We start from the raw sequence: 15,920 nt of genomic DNA, 5'->3' as shown, positions 1-15,920 counted from the left end.
TTAAAATCAATCTAACGTATACATTTTTTCTTTTACGTGCAACATATCGAAAAAACTGTTTGGGAATCTCTTTAGCCTGCATGGCTAATGTTCTTTCATAATCTGCTTTTGCTTTTCTTACCACACTTGTTACCCTTCTGGCCTGGGCTTTATACTGTTCATGTGCCTGCAGTTCATCTTTCACCTTAAATTCCATCCACAGTTGTTTCTTTTTTTGCAGTTCAAGCTTAATGGTGTTATTCATCCATTTAACCCCTACTTGATTTATTATTCAGACTCTAGGTATACAGTCAGCCATTGCCTCCTGCAAAAACTTCTTAACCGCCTCCCATGCACCATCAACATCTAGCCCTTGCAGTTTTACATGCCATGGCACTGAACTAATCAAACTCCTAAGCTTGTCATACTTACCAGCCCAATAATTCCACATATACCCTGTCTTAATTGCAAATTCCACACCTTTAGCCACCTCCCAAGTCAAGACCCTATGATCACTCTCACCAATTGGTGGCAATGTGGTCATATTCGTTACAGTCAAATCCTCTCATATGCAATTACTAGGTGAAGCACTCTCTGACCCCTAGTATTTTCCATTACACGCTGTCGCAGATAGTTATTCCTTAATAATCGCATAAAATCCAATTCCTTCCTCCCTCCAATCAGTGCTGCCATAGTTGAAATCTCCCATAATAATTACCCTCCTTCCACTCATTTCTTCTATTTGCTTATGCATACTATCTCCACCATCTTTTCCATCACCTGGTCTATAGCAGCACCCAATTGTATATTTTGTTCTGCTAGCCTCAATCTCACATCAAATGGCCTCGAATGTGCTCTTTTCTCTATCCTGCAATTCAACTTCTATTCTCCTTGGCTGCAGCTCATCAGCTATGATCAATAATACTCCTCTCCCCATTTTATTCTCCCTATCATTCCTGAACACACTATACCCTTCACATTCAATCCCACTACTATATAATCTTCAGGTAGCCATGTTTCACTAATGGCAATAACCTGTGGTCTGGAAGTGCCAACCATGGCCAAAAGTTCTTCCTTCTTGTTCCTAGTACTCCTAGGATTAGTATACATGAATTGCAGACCCCTGTTGGCCCCAACCCTCCCTTGATGCCTTATACTAACTATCCCATTTTGATTTGTAGTCCTTCTTTTTCGCTCGGGCATATTATACTCATTCATACACTCAACTGCCTCTCTAAGGTCTGCATATCTACTCCCCTCCCCTTTATAAATCTAGTTTCCCTGATTCTGCACATCCACTTCATTCAAACAACACTTTTTCAAGTCTTCTTACACCGAATCCATTCAAATGCAAAAACCATCCGTCTTATATAGATCCTTTCGCCCATCGAACTCACTCCACATGTCAGCAAATTCCCCACCACTCATCCTGCATAACCCACGCATAAAGTCATATGCAGTTATGGCCCTCCTTCTAAGCTCTTCACTGTCATACCACGGCAAAAGTCTAATCATTCTAACTCTCTCACTCTTCTCTTTTGCTACCTCAAACAATTCCTTCAGGTCTTCTATCATTTCCATTTTATCTCCTTTGAAATCATTCATACCTGCCAACCACTATCATGTCTTTAACCCTTGGCTTTTGCTCCCTAACAGACTCACTTACATCCTTAATGGTCGCACCAGGTTGGTATGATTTTGTCAAATTCTCTACACTGTTGATTTCCATGTTAATTACCCTTTTATAAAAATTAAAACTGTATTACTATTAATGCAGTTTTCTACTACTAATCTGAACTAATACTCACGTTTTTAAACTTCTGGTTGATGGTTTTTCCCAAATAAACTTGCTCAGATTTTCATTCCACCCTTCTAAAGGTGGAATGAAAGTCTTGATTGCATCAATCCATTTCTATCTTATCTTCATCTAGTTCTTTTTCTCTGCCATTTTTCTTTTAAGCATGTTTTTTTCAACCCCTAATCTTCATTCATTTTCCATTCTTTTCAAATGACTACTACTTAAAATTAGCTCTGCATACACATTTTGAATACTAATAACATGAAGTGCTTTTTGTTATCTTCATTGTTAATATTTTTCTACTATTTATGTGATCTCACTCTTTCTTTCCTCAGAATTATCATTTCACTATCTTCAGTCTTTTAGCCATAATTTTGTTTCTAACATAAATCTTATCCTTATGTTAAAACTGAGTTGAACACTTGCACATACTACAGGATTTTTTTTTTTTTTTCTTTTCTATCCTGTTGGATATTAAGTTTATTCTTATAGTTGTGCCCTATAGCTTTTTTTAATTAACATGAAAATATGGGATTCTTATTAGATGCCTGTGTTGTCCTTTGGAACTAGCTTTTGCTTCTGTAGTATTTGACTGCCTGAATAGAGGAACTTTTTTTAACAGTTCCTGAAGTTTGCATTTTTTGGCATAGGGATGCAAGTTTTTTTTCCTGCATGAAACTCAAGGTTTTATACAGGCACCTCAAAAAATCAATCTTACAATTGATTATTTCAGACATAATATATACTGTTTACCCTAATATCTCCACCCCTTCCCTCCAGTAGTGGGTTTGATAGCTTCAAGCTCACTATTAAAGATTGCTAAAAGGTAGAGATGCAGACTGTTTCCCCACAGATCTACAAAAAAAAAAAAGATAAGGCTAAAGAAGCTCCACCTGTTCCCTTTGGGAATAAAAGACAGAGGATTTATTTTATTTTATTATTAGATGCTTGCTGCATTTTTTACAGTCATTTATAAATTATATTATCTTGTGATAATATTCTTTAATCTGTATGTGTTAATTGGCTTCATCAGATAATGCAGATACTTCTTTATTTGCAGTTTTCATTTTAAATAGATGAAAAGAGTAAATGAGGAAGGAGATATTGAAATATTAAATTAGAATTTGATGCATCATATTCTGAACCTTTCTTGGCATAAAAATATACTCACGGTGCAACACACTGCTCCCAGCCAATTTTGTCATGCATATACCATATGTTTGTCATCTGACTGCTATAGGTTTAGTAAACATGTGATTCATATATAAAAATTATTATTATTATTGCTTTCATCCTGCAAAGCAGGCAAACCAGCCTTGAGAACTCAACACTACAGGACATAGGATACACCAGGGTGTAGGGCTGCTGACCACCAGGGACAAATGCTGGTCTTGAAATTCACGCTTGATCTTGTTATCATTCAGGGAGTGAGAGGTGTGATTGAAGTCTAATGAAATGAAATAATGAATTACTGACCATTTAAAACTACCGTATTTTTCAGACCATAAGACGCACCTTTTTACATAGAAAAATTGACTGAAAATTGGAGTGCATCTTATGGTCCGAAGGTAGCATTAAAATACGAATCTTTACACTATACCGAAGCTGTTAGCGAAGTTCAATTACTGGCTCAATATGTTAATAAAATTAGTAAGTATGCCACTGAAGGTAGGTACCTAAGTTATCTTGCTGCATGTCAGTGAATCACTGATTTAGAGCGTCAATAGTCATTAGTATGTGTAAAATATGCGCTTTTGTACGGTTCATTTGTATTATTTTTTATAAGTCGTTAAAATTTTTATCTTAAAATTAGAAAATATGAGTGTAAAACAAACAAGACTTTCATATAATGTGAGTTATAAATTAAATGTGATAAATTATGCAAAACAATATGGAAACAGAGCAGAGAAAGACATTTTGATCCACCACCAACAGAAAAAAAGGTTCGTGAGTAGAGAAAACAAGAGGAACAATTAAAACTGTTATGTAAACACAAGAAAACATTCCATTTGCATCTAGAAAAATGGCCAGAATTAGAAGTACAAATGAAAAATTGGGTAACAAATCATCGAAATATGGGAATATCTGTTTCTACAAAAACGATAATTTTTAAAGCAAAACGATGGGACTGCTAATGGAATTTTAGATTTTACTGGATCACTGTCTTGGTGCTTTAGATTTGTGAAAAGACGTGGGTTATGCATGCGTACAAAAATCACTCTAGCCCAAAAAATGCCAGCTGACTATGAAGCTAAAATTATAGAATATGAAGCTAAAATCATATCAGCAAAAAGGAAATTTAACTTTGAGCTTAATCAAATTCCGAACATGGATGAAGTGCATCTAACTTTTGATGTTCCTTCAAATTGGACAGTAGATTCAAAATGCACCAAATCAATAGTGATCAAAACAACAGGTCACAAAAAAACTCATTACACTGTAGTTTTAGCTTGTTGCACGGACGGAACAAACCTACTTCCCATGTTAATCTTCAAGAGAAAAACGTTACCCAGAGATGAAATTCCTCGTGGCATTATTATCCACGTTCAAGATAAAGACTGGATGGACGAAACAGGAATGAAATTATGGATACAAAAGATATAGGCAAAACATCCAGGTGCATTGTTTAAAAAGCCTGCGATGTTAATATGGGATCAGTTCAGAGCACATAAAACAGAATCAACAAAGAAGCTTTTAAAAGAAATGAATACAGAATTAGCTGTCATTCCTGGAGGTCTTACAAGTCAATTACAACCCTTGGATGGACCTATTAATAAACCACTCAAAATTTTTATGCAGGAAGAGTGGAACAAATGGATGGCAAAGCCAAATCATGATGTTTCAGCAACAGGACATATGAAACAGCCAACAATTTCAGAAGTATGTACCTGGGTGAAAAATTCATGGGATGCTGTGAAAGAAGAGGCAATTATAAAGTCATTTAAGAAATGCGGGATAAGTAATGCGATGGATGGTACTGAAGATGGTGCAGTTTTTGAAGGGAGCGACAACAATAGTTCAGACGAAAGTAATACGAACGGTGACATTAACGAGACAAGTGATAGTACCGAGAGTGAAGATGAACTGACTATTGCTAATACAAATGATTGTAACAATAAATAAAAATTAAGTAAGAATTTGTAAATATCTTTATATAATAAATATTTTTTTCTAAAAATTGTCTCATAAATTTGGGGCGCGTCTTATCGTCCAAAAAATATGGTATATATTTAGAAATTTATGTACATTTAACCATACAAATACAACATTTATTTTACAAATGATATTCTATCTTTTTCAATTTAGCTACTTGAATACAAATTCTACCCTACGGTTCTTCATTATGAACTGGTCAATAGCATCGTCATAAAAAGTTGGTTGTAACTTAATTTTCCCAAGCAACATGCACACTTGTAAATGCTGACTGAAGCTCACTGGCTAGAACCACGTTGACTGTATATGGCATGTGTTTAAGCAACAAAGTGAGACGATGTGAAGGGAGCAGAAATGGCTATGCACGCACATGAAATCACAGCACTGCAGCAAGGACCTGGAAGCTCCCACAACTGAGCAAGCCAAGGTAGCTTTGACTAGATGAGCAAGAATCTGCCTTCGATCCACAATGCAAAGCTGAATTATTGCCATGCATGTTTAAACAGGCATGGTTGACACTGCAAGGTAAAAGAGGATATAAGGAAGATGAGATTATTAAGAGAGACCTCCAGGGAGAGAGGAACTCATCAAGGAAGGTCATATACTACATGCACCAGCTATCATACTTATTCTTGAATTCATTCACACTGCTTGCACTCACAACATCGATTGGCAATCCATTCCAATCATGCACCACCCTCTGAGAGAAAAATCTAGCCCTCACACCCTTCCTAGCGGCCTTCATTCTCAGCTTCCAAGGATGCCCTCTCGTCCCTTCCCCACCCTCCATAAGTTGAAAAATTCCATCAGTTGGAATTCTGTATGACCCTTTCAGAAGTTTGTAAGTCTCTATCATATCACCCCCTCTTTCTCCTGTTTGCTAGTGTCTGCAGTCTGTAAATTTTCAATCTGTTTTCATAATCAGTATTCCATAATCCTGATATCATTTTTAACACTCTCCTTTAACACTATCATTTTTAACACTCTCCTTTGCACTCTTTCCAATATATCAAAATCATAATGGAAACTAGGAGACCAGACCTGCACACAATAGTCCAAGTGAGGTCTTATCAAGATATGCTGATATGCAATATCAGCATATCAGCAGAATTCCTGATTACCCTACCTATTTTTGCATCATCAACAAATAGCTATATGTCTCTTGTCAAATCTTTCCCAATATCATTAATGTATAGATTGAATAACAGTGGACCAAGCACTGATCCTTCTGGTACACCACTGGTTACCACAAGGATCCCCCATATACTATACCACTTTTTGATATCTGTCAGTTAGCCAGCCATCCTCTTATCCATGCTAATATTCTATAATCCAAACCAATGTTCTCCGATATATGCAACAGTCTACCATGCTGTATTTTGTCTTTTGGAATTTGCTAGGACAAATGGTGTATTCATTCTTGTCTAGTTCAATAGTAACATTGTTGTAGAAGGTGAGCAAGTTGCTAAAACATGACCTTCCCTTAGTAAACCCATGTTGCTCATTGCAAAATAGAGATTCATGTCAATCCATTTCTGAATGTGAGCTCTAACCAATTTTTCCAAAAATCTTCACCGCCACTCCTGAGATACTAATTGGTTGATAGTTGAATACATCAGTCTTTGTCCCACCCTGGTGCAATGAAATTACCATACATTCTTTCCATTCCTGCAGAATCTTCCCTGTTAAACTCATATTAAACAGCCTCATGAAAGGAATAGCCAGTTCAGCTGAACACTCTTTTAGCACACATTCTAATATCCCATCGGTCCTTATTCTTATTTAGTTTGTGCAACAGCTCTAATGCCTCATCCTCATACACCTTTAATATAAAAATAAACTTTGATTGTAATATTTTTTTGTGAGCTTGCAAAAGTTAAGGTTTGTTTATAAATTTTTAGTTCTCTAATTTAAAAATTCATAAATAATTTATGTTGATTTTTTATTAAATTATTATTATTATTATTTTGCTGTAGTCTCTTGATGCAGAATTGATTACTCTATTATCCTGTACTGCACAAGGGCAGTTCTATCCTCTTGTATGTTTCTTGGGTGGTGTTGCAGCACAAGAAGCAATAAAAGCTGTTACTGGTAAATTCTCTCCTCTTAAACAGTGGGTAAGCATGCACGTTTAGAGCACAGCAAATACCATTTAGCCTAATTTGTGAATTTGTAAATACCTTTTAGTCTAAGTTGCTATTTCTTTTAAACATTCTATTAAGCAGATAATGCTAATTGCAATTTTCTTAATGTGTATTAATATATAAGCTGTCATTTGGTTCTTCATTAGTAGCAATCTAATCAATAAATAATAAAAAAAAATCAACTCTACGATAAAGAGCCAGGAGGCTGTTTTTTTCCGACGGCGTAAATTAAGTTAAGGGGATAATAAATCCCTCATTATTTTAAAACTGAATATGAAACTCAGAGATCAAAATCTAAGAGTTTCATGCTGAAGAACTATCGGTGAGTCCAAGCGTAAGTCATCACTTGGGTAGTACAACACTAGGGTAACTCATGTCAAAGGTGGAACAAGCTCCGTCACTATCCTTAATATTTTCTCATAATGTAAAACACAGCTCCTAGGAGATGTATTACTGTTTTACATTATGAGGAGAGGTCACTACCCAGACCAGTTTCGACCTTTATTGAGATCTCATCAGTGAGTAGGTAGACCTGGAAATATCAAGGTTTAAGTGAACCGAACTTACATATACTCTTAGATTTCGATCTTTGAGTTTCGTACCCGGTTTAAAATAATGAGGGATTTATTATCCCCTTAACTTAAATATCATCTCTCTTATAAGATACTGTATATCAGTAATTGTTTTGGAACTGGTTATATTCCATATCCTTAAGAATTTGTTCTTTAACTTTAAATACTAGAAATTATTCAGCTGGGATAGCTGGGAGACCTCCACATAGCCTTTTATGAATGAGGAAAACAGCTATGGCTTTTGACCTAGTGTCCAATACCCATCTTCTCTGGTGCATACATTTAGTAGGCATCTACCTGGATACTGAACGAATGTGGATGGACTGCTGCTTGGGATTTAGCTGACCAAATTGTATTCTTATTAGCTTAAACTAAAAACTATGATGGATCAACATGATAGAATTTCATGTTTACTGAGGTTTCGGCCAGTTAAATAAGGCCCCATGTTGTTTTTGTCTGGGAACCAGGGTGAACAGCTATTGGAACAAATCCAAACTCAACATTAGCATAGCTCAAGATTGGCATCATAAATGAAAAAGAAATGTAAATGCCAGAAGAAATGGGTAAATACTAGAGGGACATAATAGGTGTAACCAAAGCATTGAAGACAAAACAGGCAAGATTTTTCTGAGCAAATAATATAAGATGTAATATTAATATTTAGTTCTGATACTACAGCTACTCCTTTTCCACAGAAAAGGAGTAGCTGTCCTATCATCACTAAATATGAGGAACTGGATAATGACAATTATTAGTGCCTATGGACCCATAGAAGGTTCTACTATAGAAGAAGTGGAGGAATTTTTTAGATATTAGAGAAGAAAGTTGACACACATACACACATACAAGATCCTTCTTAAACAAAGATCTGATTTACAGCATTGGCACACCATCAAAAAAGTGTACCAATGCTGTAAAAGGAAAAAAAAAAAAACCTATGATTACCATGAATGACTCAAGACCAAAATTCCAGCTGCCCACTTTGCCTACACTGCAGCTCACAACCATTGTAAAAGAATCATCACTAAGTTCAAGTTAGACTTCAAAAGGGATAAATACTGCAAACTTGCCTCCTGTGTAAATGGCAGTCTTTGCTTCTAGTCCCTTGCCAATGCCTCTGGGGACACCTTCTGCCCACCTAGTTATTGACCACTATCTCACAACTGGATGGTACTGCAGTTATCTCATCTAAAGACAAGGCTAACTAATTGTCATCACTCTTCTCTTCAAATTTTTGCATTGATAACCTGGGCAAAGTTCCCTCCACACTACCAAGAATGGCTCCCTTCATGTCACCCATAGTCTTCTGACAAAAAGAAATCTAAAGAATCCTCATTAACCTGAACACAAGCAAGTCACCTGGTACTGATGGTATTCCACCTATCGTGTTAAAAAATTGTGCGCCAGAACAAATATCCATCCTGTATTGCCTCTTCAACCTATCCTATTTCAACTGGCATCTATCCTACAACATGGAAGCAGGTCCACATCGAGACCATCCCAAAGAAAGGTGATAAAAGTCAACCAATGAACTAATGTCCAATTGCTCTCACTTCTATTATTTCTAAAATTATGGAGAAGGTTATCAACAACCAACTCTTGAATCACCTAGAGTCATACCAACTAATCAGTGACCAGCAATATGGATTCTACCACTTGCAATCTGCAGCTGATCATGGAGAAAAGAAATTCATGTGGTTGTCATCTACATTTCAAAGGCATTTGATTGGGTTTGGCACAGGGGCCTGCTTAACAAACTATGATCCTATGGTCTGCCTTCCTCACTCTGCAACTGGATTGTCAACTTTCTTACTGGTTGCTCACTACATATAATGGTGGATGGTTTACTCTCCTCTGATTTTCTTCCCAATGCAGATGTAGCCCAGGTTTCTGTTCTTTCACCCACTCTCTTCCTCTTGTATATAAATTACCTGCTCTTTCAGACTTCAAATTATCCATAACTTCGCTGATGATAGTACACTCCATCCCTTCTTTTCATTTGACAAACCTTGCGGTGCTCAAGTATTAGAATCTTCAAGATCTACCATGACCAGTGACCTGAATTCAGATCTCCTAGTTATATCCCAGTGGGGCAAGGACAGCCTTGTAAGCTTCAATGCCACCAAAACTCAGTTATGTCCGATCTCTCACAAGAAAGAGCTCACATCCCTTCTCCTTATCTTCAGTAACTGAGATCTCCAAACACAATCAGATTTCACTACTTGGACTGACCTGCACAGATCTTTACTGGCACAACCACATTTCAATTATAGCTTCTGCAGCCACAAAAAACTTGGTGTACTTTTTCACACAAAAAATTCGTCACACCTTCACAACTGGTAACTCTATACAAAGCCCAAATCCACCCAGCCATAGAATATTGCTCCCATATTTGTGGTGGAGAACCAAAATCCTCTCTAAGATTGCTTGATTCTGTCCAGAATAACTTGGCTAATTAATTATCCCTCTCTCTCAGTTTCTGTCTTGTGCCTCTTCTACAGATACTTCCATCGGAATTGGCCACTATTATTCCTCCACTCTCCTCTAAAATCATTAAAACAAGAGCCACTGCTAATCAACACCCTTTTACAGTCCATCTTGAAACACACTGAACCAACTTTACTGCCTCCTCCTTAATCCCATCTATGTCTGTCCTTTGGAACAGTCTCTCCCAGATACCTCCTTTTTTTCTGTTATTCCTCTTTCCCATTCAATCCACTAATGTGCTATAGGTCTAGTGACCTTTCATGTGCGGATCAGATATATAAGGGTGGTCTGAAAAGTTCTCAGCCTCGACCATATATGGCAATGCTATCGGCAAGATTTTTTTTTTTTTTTTCTAAGTTGGTACGTCTGTCATAACCATCCATGTGAAATTGCAAGTCATTCTATAAAGTAGTTCATTTTATACAGCGGTCTGAAGCAAAAGTGTTATCTGTATCCCTTGAAATGGATAAAATTAAGTGTCGTTATAAAATTCTTTGTAAAAGAAGGCCAAAAGAAATTCATTCGAAGTTCATAAAAGTTTATGGATACTCTACTCCTTTGTTTTCGACAATTAAGAAATGGGCTGCTGAGTTTAAACATGGCCGTACCAGCCTTGAAGATGATTCACATGAAGGACATCCAAAAAGTGTAAACACCAGAAATGTGCACAATATAGTATTGGATGAACAGCGAGTCAAAGTGCATGAAATTGCTGAGACTATAGGCATTGCAAAAGAATGTGTAGGATACCTTTTGCATGAAGAATTGCAAATGAAAAAGCTTTGCACAAGATGGGTGCCGCACAGATCAAAAACGTACTTGCATGAAAATCTCTGAACAGTGCTTGGAGCGTTTTAACAAGAATAAAACACTGATTTATTACTATGGATGAGACTTCGATTCACCATTACACACGAGAATCCAAACAGCAGTCAAAATGGACAGAAGCCGGTTCTTCAGTACAAAGAACACAAAGTTCTTTGGTACTGAAGATCGGTTCCATCATCATGGGCATTGGTGTTTTGGAATGCTAAAGGCATTTTGTTTATTAATTAACTTGAAAAGTGTAAAACAATAACTGGGGAATATTATTCAGATCTTTTAACCAGACTAGATGAAAAAAATTCGTGAGAAAAGACCTGGTTTGCAGAAAAAAATCATCTTTCATCAGGACAAAGCAGCTTCCCACAAAGGTGTTTTTGGCAATGGGAAAATTAAAGGATCTGAACTATGAATTGTTGGAACATCCACCCTATTCCAATTTGGCTCCCTCTGACTTCTATCTCTTCCCAAAACTAAAACTCTACCTCACTGGCCAGCGTTTTCTTTGAATCAAGAGGTGATTGCAGCTGTAGAGTGGTTCCACTACAGCGACGGGATAATGATGCTGGAGCATCGCTGGAATAAATGTATTAGTCTTAAGGGAGATTATGTTGAAAAATAAAAATAATTTTGAAATTATTTGTTTTTTCATTGTTAGGCCGAGAACTTTTCAGACCACTCTCGTGTGTATATGTACTCAGTCATCCCTCGACTTACGTCCATTCGAGTTGCGTCTGTTTGAAGATACATCTGTGATCCCATAATGGAATAAATAATATTTTCGACTATACTTTCGAACAAGACACAAGCGAGTGTAAAGTGAAAATGTTTTTATTTAGCAACGATACATCATGCAACAATGCAGTGGCAACAGTGCATTCAGCAGCAACCTCCTTTGGCAGCCAGCATGTGGCTTCAACAGTTCCTCTGTTGAATTTGTGTTTGAAAAATGGGTTATTTGTGTATTTATTGTTAAATATCTCACGATATTTTGTGCAACATGGCTCCTACACGCCCACTTAAAAAAAAACCTAGTGAAGAAACACAGAAAAAGGTGAGCAATTCATCTTGAAACGGAGCTGCAAGTTCAATGATAGTGACGAATTTTCCAATCACCAATAGGACCTTGTCCTATTGGTGATTGGAAAAACTATTTCCATCATGCATAGAGGACCTGAACCAAAAGTGCATACTTCTTAGTACTATGACCATAACCGCTAAGGCACTAAGTCTCTTCAGCATGTTGAAGAAAAAAAGCAGGACCCGATTATGACTACGAATTCAACTCTTCTTCTGGTTGGTTCATGAGTTTCAAGCAGTGTTTTGTACTTCATAATGTGAAAATGTATGGTGAATCTGCAAGTTCCGATGAGAAGGCTGCCAAGGAGTTTGTTGAGAAATTGGATAAAATTATTATGGAGGAAAATTATTTGCCACAGAAAATATTTAATATGGATGAAACCTCCTTGTTTTGGAAAAAAATGCCTAAACTGACAATTCATCCTCAAAAAGCTAAAATCTATCCCTGGTTTCAACAGCACTTAAAGACCGTGTTACAATTCTCTTATGGGGTAATGTGGCTGGATATAAACTGAAACCATTTGTGATATGACACACTGAGAATCCATGAGCCTTGAAAAACATCAGGAAGCATACCCTTCCAGTTCATTAGCGGAGATATAAGAAGTCGTGGATGACTCAAAAATTGTTCTCGGATGCCTTAAGCAACTGTTATGCGAGTGAATGGAAAGCTATTGTGTGAAAGAAAACGTAGAATTTAAAATTTTATTAATTCTAGATAATGCCCCAGCTCATATTGGTGATCTTCACCAACTTCAAGGTCATGTTTCCTCCCTCCAAACACTACTTCATTAATCCAACTGATGGATCAGGGAGTTCTTGTAGTGTTTAAGGCTTATTATCTACGGAGAACTTTTTCACAAGCCATTTCTGCTACTGAAGGAAACGACCAGACTCTCATGTAATTCTGGAAAGCATGAGGTACATGACAATCAATATTTATCATGCTATTGAAAATATTGCTGTAGTTTGGGACGAAGTGATTTCTCAATGTATGAGTGGCATATGCAAAAAGACATTGAAAAGGTTTGTGCACGATTTTGGAAGTTTTGAAAAAAATGAAGACCTTTGCAAATTGAGTGAAGAAATAGTGGGCTTAGCAAACAATCTGAATCTCGAAGTGATGATGACGACATAGTTCAACTCATAGAAAGTGCTCCTGAAGAGTTGACCAATGAAGAATTGGTCAAATTGGAGGAACAACATTTTGCAGAAAAGGCAGAACAAGAAAAGGAAGAGGAAAAAGAGAAACAAGAAGAGGTAGTTAAACAATTCACAGTGAAGTCCTTGCAGAAATGTTCTCTGCAGTGAGCGATGTTCTCAAAATGGTTGAAGACATGGACCCAAATGTTGAATGCTACTTATTAGTAGAAAGGAAAGTACATGATGCATTTGCCCTATAAACAAATTTATGATGAAAAGAAGAAGAGAAATAAGCAAAGCACATTCGACATTTTCATCAAAAAACAAAGGTTACACCAGAAGAGCTGCAGTCTCATCCTTCCAATAGGGAAGGTAACGAAGATGTGATTGTGGAGGAAGATTTCGGTGATTATTCTCCTGTTTTATAGTGGCAGTAATGCACACTACAGTTTTATAATAAGGTTTAAAATTTTAAATTACAGTATACTTATTACTGTAATTTAAATTTAGTCCTTAACCCCATAACTCTGTTGATTTAATGTATTGACTTACGTCTGAACAGATTTACGTCCTGCCGGATGGAATGGAACCCTGACACAAGTTGAGGGATTACTGTGTGTGTGAGAGAGAGAGAGCGTGAGAGAGAGAAGTTGGTTCTTGTTGGAGATCTGAATAGCAAAGTAGAAATTATTACCAAACATTTAGAAATGCAATTCAGGACACAAATATATTGCAGATTTGAACTTTGATGTGATCACCATTTAGTTGTGAAGATAAAAAGATAAAATAGAATATCATATTGAAAAGAAAAGTGTGTAAGAAGTTTAAAATGAATCAAAGTTGGATAGCAGTATACTTCACAGGTTAACTGTAGACTGAAACACAAATATTATTCAAGAAAATGAAAGAATTTATAAACAAAAACCAAACCTTGGCATTTTATTAGCAGACCCTAGAGAAAATTTTAATTGATTCAGCCAGTGAAGCATGTGGTGAGATTTTTCTATCCTTGTCTTCAAGGGTAGAGAATTTATTTGAGCAACCTCAGATCATTCAAGGAAATGATCAGATTTTCACTTTATGACAAATAGTTGAGAAATCATGGGAATATGACAAAGGTCTGTACTTAAGTTTTGTAGATCTGGAAAAAGCATAGGACAAGGTGCCCAGTGAAAAGCTTTTTGAAACATTACAATTATATGGGGTAAATGTTCCATTTACCCCATATAATTGTAACTCTTTATCATGAACACTTTTTTCAGCAAACGCCTAGGAAGAAGATGGACTTGGCAATCACCGAATGGAGACACAAAAAATGAAATTGACTACATTTTAACAGACTAAAAGACTGGTACAAAATGTTGGTACAATAGGCGAAACATACTTCAACATAGATTCTGACCACAGACTCCTCAGAGCCATTATAAGAATAGACCACAAAAAAAGAACAACATATCAGGCAACATCAAACCATAAAAGACAACCCAAACAAATAGACTACCACAAATTCAGGAAGTACATAGAAGAGACCGCATGGACTATTAAAAACTGTTACATAAATGACGACTACGTTGACTTTATTAATAAATTCAACGAGTGCAAGAAAAAATCAGAAATTCCTGTGAAACAAAAAAAAGAGAACGACTCTCACCTCAAACTCTAGAACTACTGAAAAAGAGAAAAGAACTGAAGAAATCTGAAGAAAATTTTCTAGAATACAAAATTATCTGTAAATTACTAAGGAAAAGAATTCCAGAAGACTACAAAGCGTTCAGGATACAAAAATTAAGAGAAGCAATGCAGGCAAAAACCAGCCTGAAAAAAATAGAGAAAGACTTAAATTTTAAACAGCCAATTCCATCTGCTTTTCAGATCAAAATGAAGAAAAACATACTAATAGAAAAAGGATAGAAGAAATTGTGCAGAATTTTTATAATGATCTCTATGCAACTAAGTGCCAAGTTTCAGAACCTATCATTCCAAAACCAAGCAATATACCAGATGTACTTCCAGAAGACATAGAACATGCCCTTAAGAAAATGAGTCAAGGAAAAGCCTCAGGACTTGATCATGTTAAGGCTGAAGAAATCCAACAAGGTGGACCAATTATTTTCAAAGCCTTGGCTGCCAGATTCACGTGGTACTTCAAAGAAAGAAAGATTCCAGAGGAATGGAAAACTTCAAAAACCATACTTCTATTCAAAAAAGGGAACAAGGAAGACATAAAAAACTCGTCCAGTCTGTCTACTCTCTCACATATATAAGATCATGAACAGAGTAATACTGAACAGAATCCAAAACACTCTAGAAGACAACTCCAGCAGAGAGCAGGCAGGATTCAGAAGAGGCTTCTCCACAATAGATCATATCCAGGTCATTTCACAACTAACAGAAAAATGCAGAGAATACCGAATCCATCTGTTTCCTCTTTATTGATTTAAAAAAAAAAAAAGCATTTGATACCATAGAACACAATGCAGTCATCAGTGCCTTACTGGAAATAAATGTAGATCCTACTTATATCCACATGATCAAAGAAATTAACAAAAATCAGACCACACACATAACCCTATTTGATCAACCTATAAATATAGATATAAAGAGAGGGGTCTGCGAAGGCGACGTGATCTCCCCAAATCTATTTACCAGCACTTTAGAATACATTCTGATAAAAATAGACCTAAACGGAGGAATAAGCATAGATGGTGAAAAGCTACAAATTCTTATGTTTGCCAATGATCT

At 36.4% G+C, this 15,920-nt stretch overlaps 1 protein-coding gene across 2 annotated transcripts in view; it reads left to right on the top strand.

Moving 5' to 3' along the window:
• The window catches only part of LOC150107706 (ubiquitin-like modifier-activating enzyme 6), a 701,981-nt gene that overhangs the window by 305,382 nt on the left and 380,679 nt on the right, over positions 1 to 15,920 (top strand). For both annotated transcript variants that reach the window (XM_090391479.1, XM_090391480.1), the window contains exon 14: positions 6,907 to 7,047. In XM_090391479.1, the coding sequence (XP_090247605.1) occupies positions 6,907 to 7,047 (141 nt within the window). The remainder of the gene's footprint in view (positions 1 to 6,906; positions 7,048 to 15,920) is intronic.

The sequence above is a fragment of the Typopeltis vanoorti genome, chromosome 4 (assembly GCF_054136105.1).
Source record: "Typopeltis vanoorti isolate ZY-2024b chromosome 4, IOZ_Tvanoo_1.0, whole genome shotgun sequence".
Lineage (NCBI taxonomy): Eukaryota > Metazoa > Arthropoda > Arachnida > Uropygi > Thelyphonidae > Typopeltis > Typopeltis vanoorti.
This window is presented reverse-complemented; position numbering and strand designations above follow the sequence as displayed.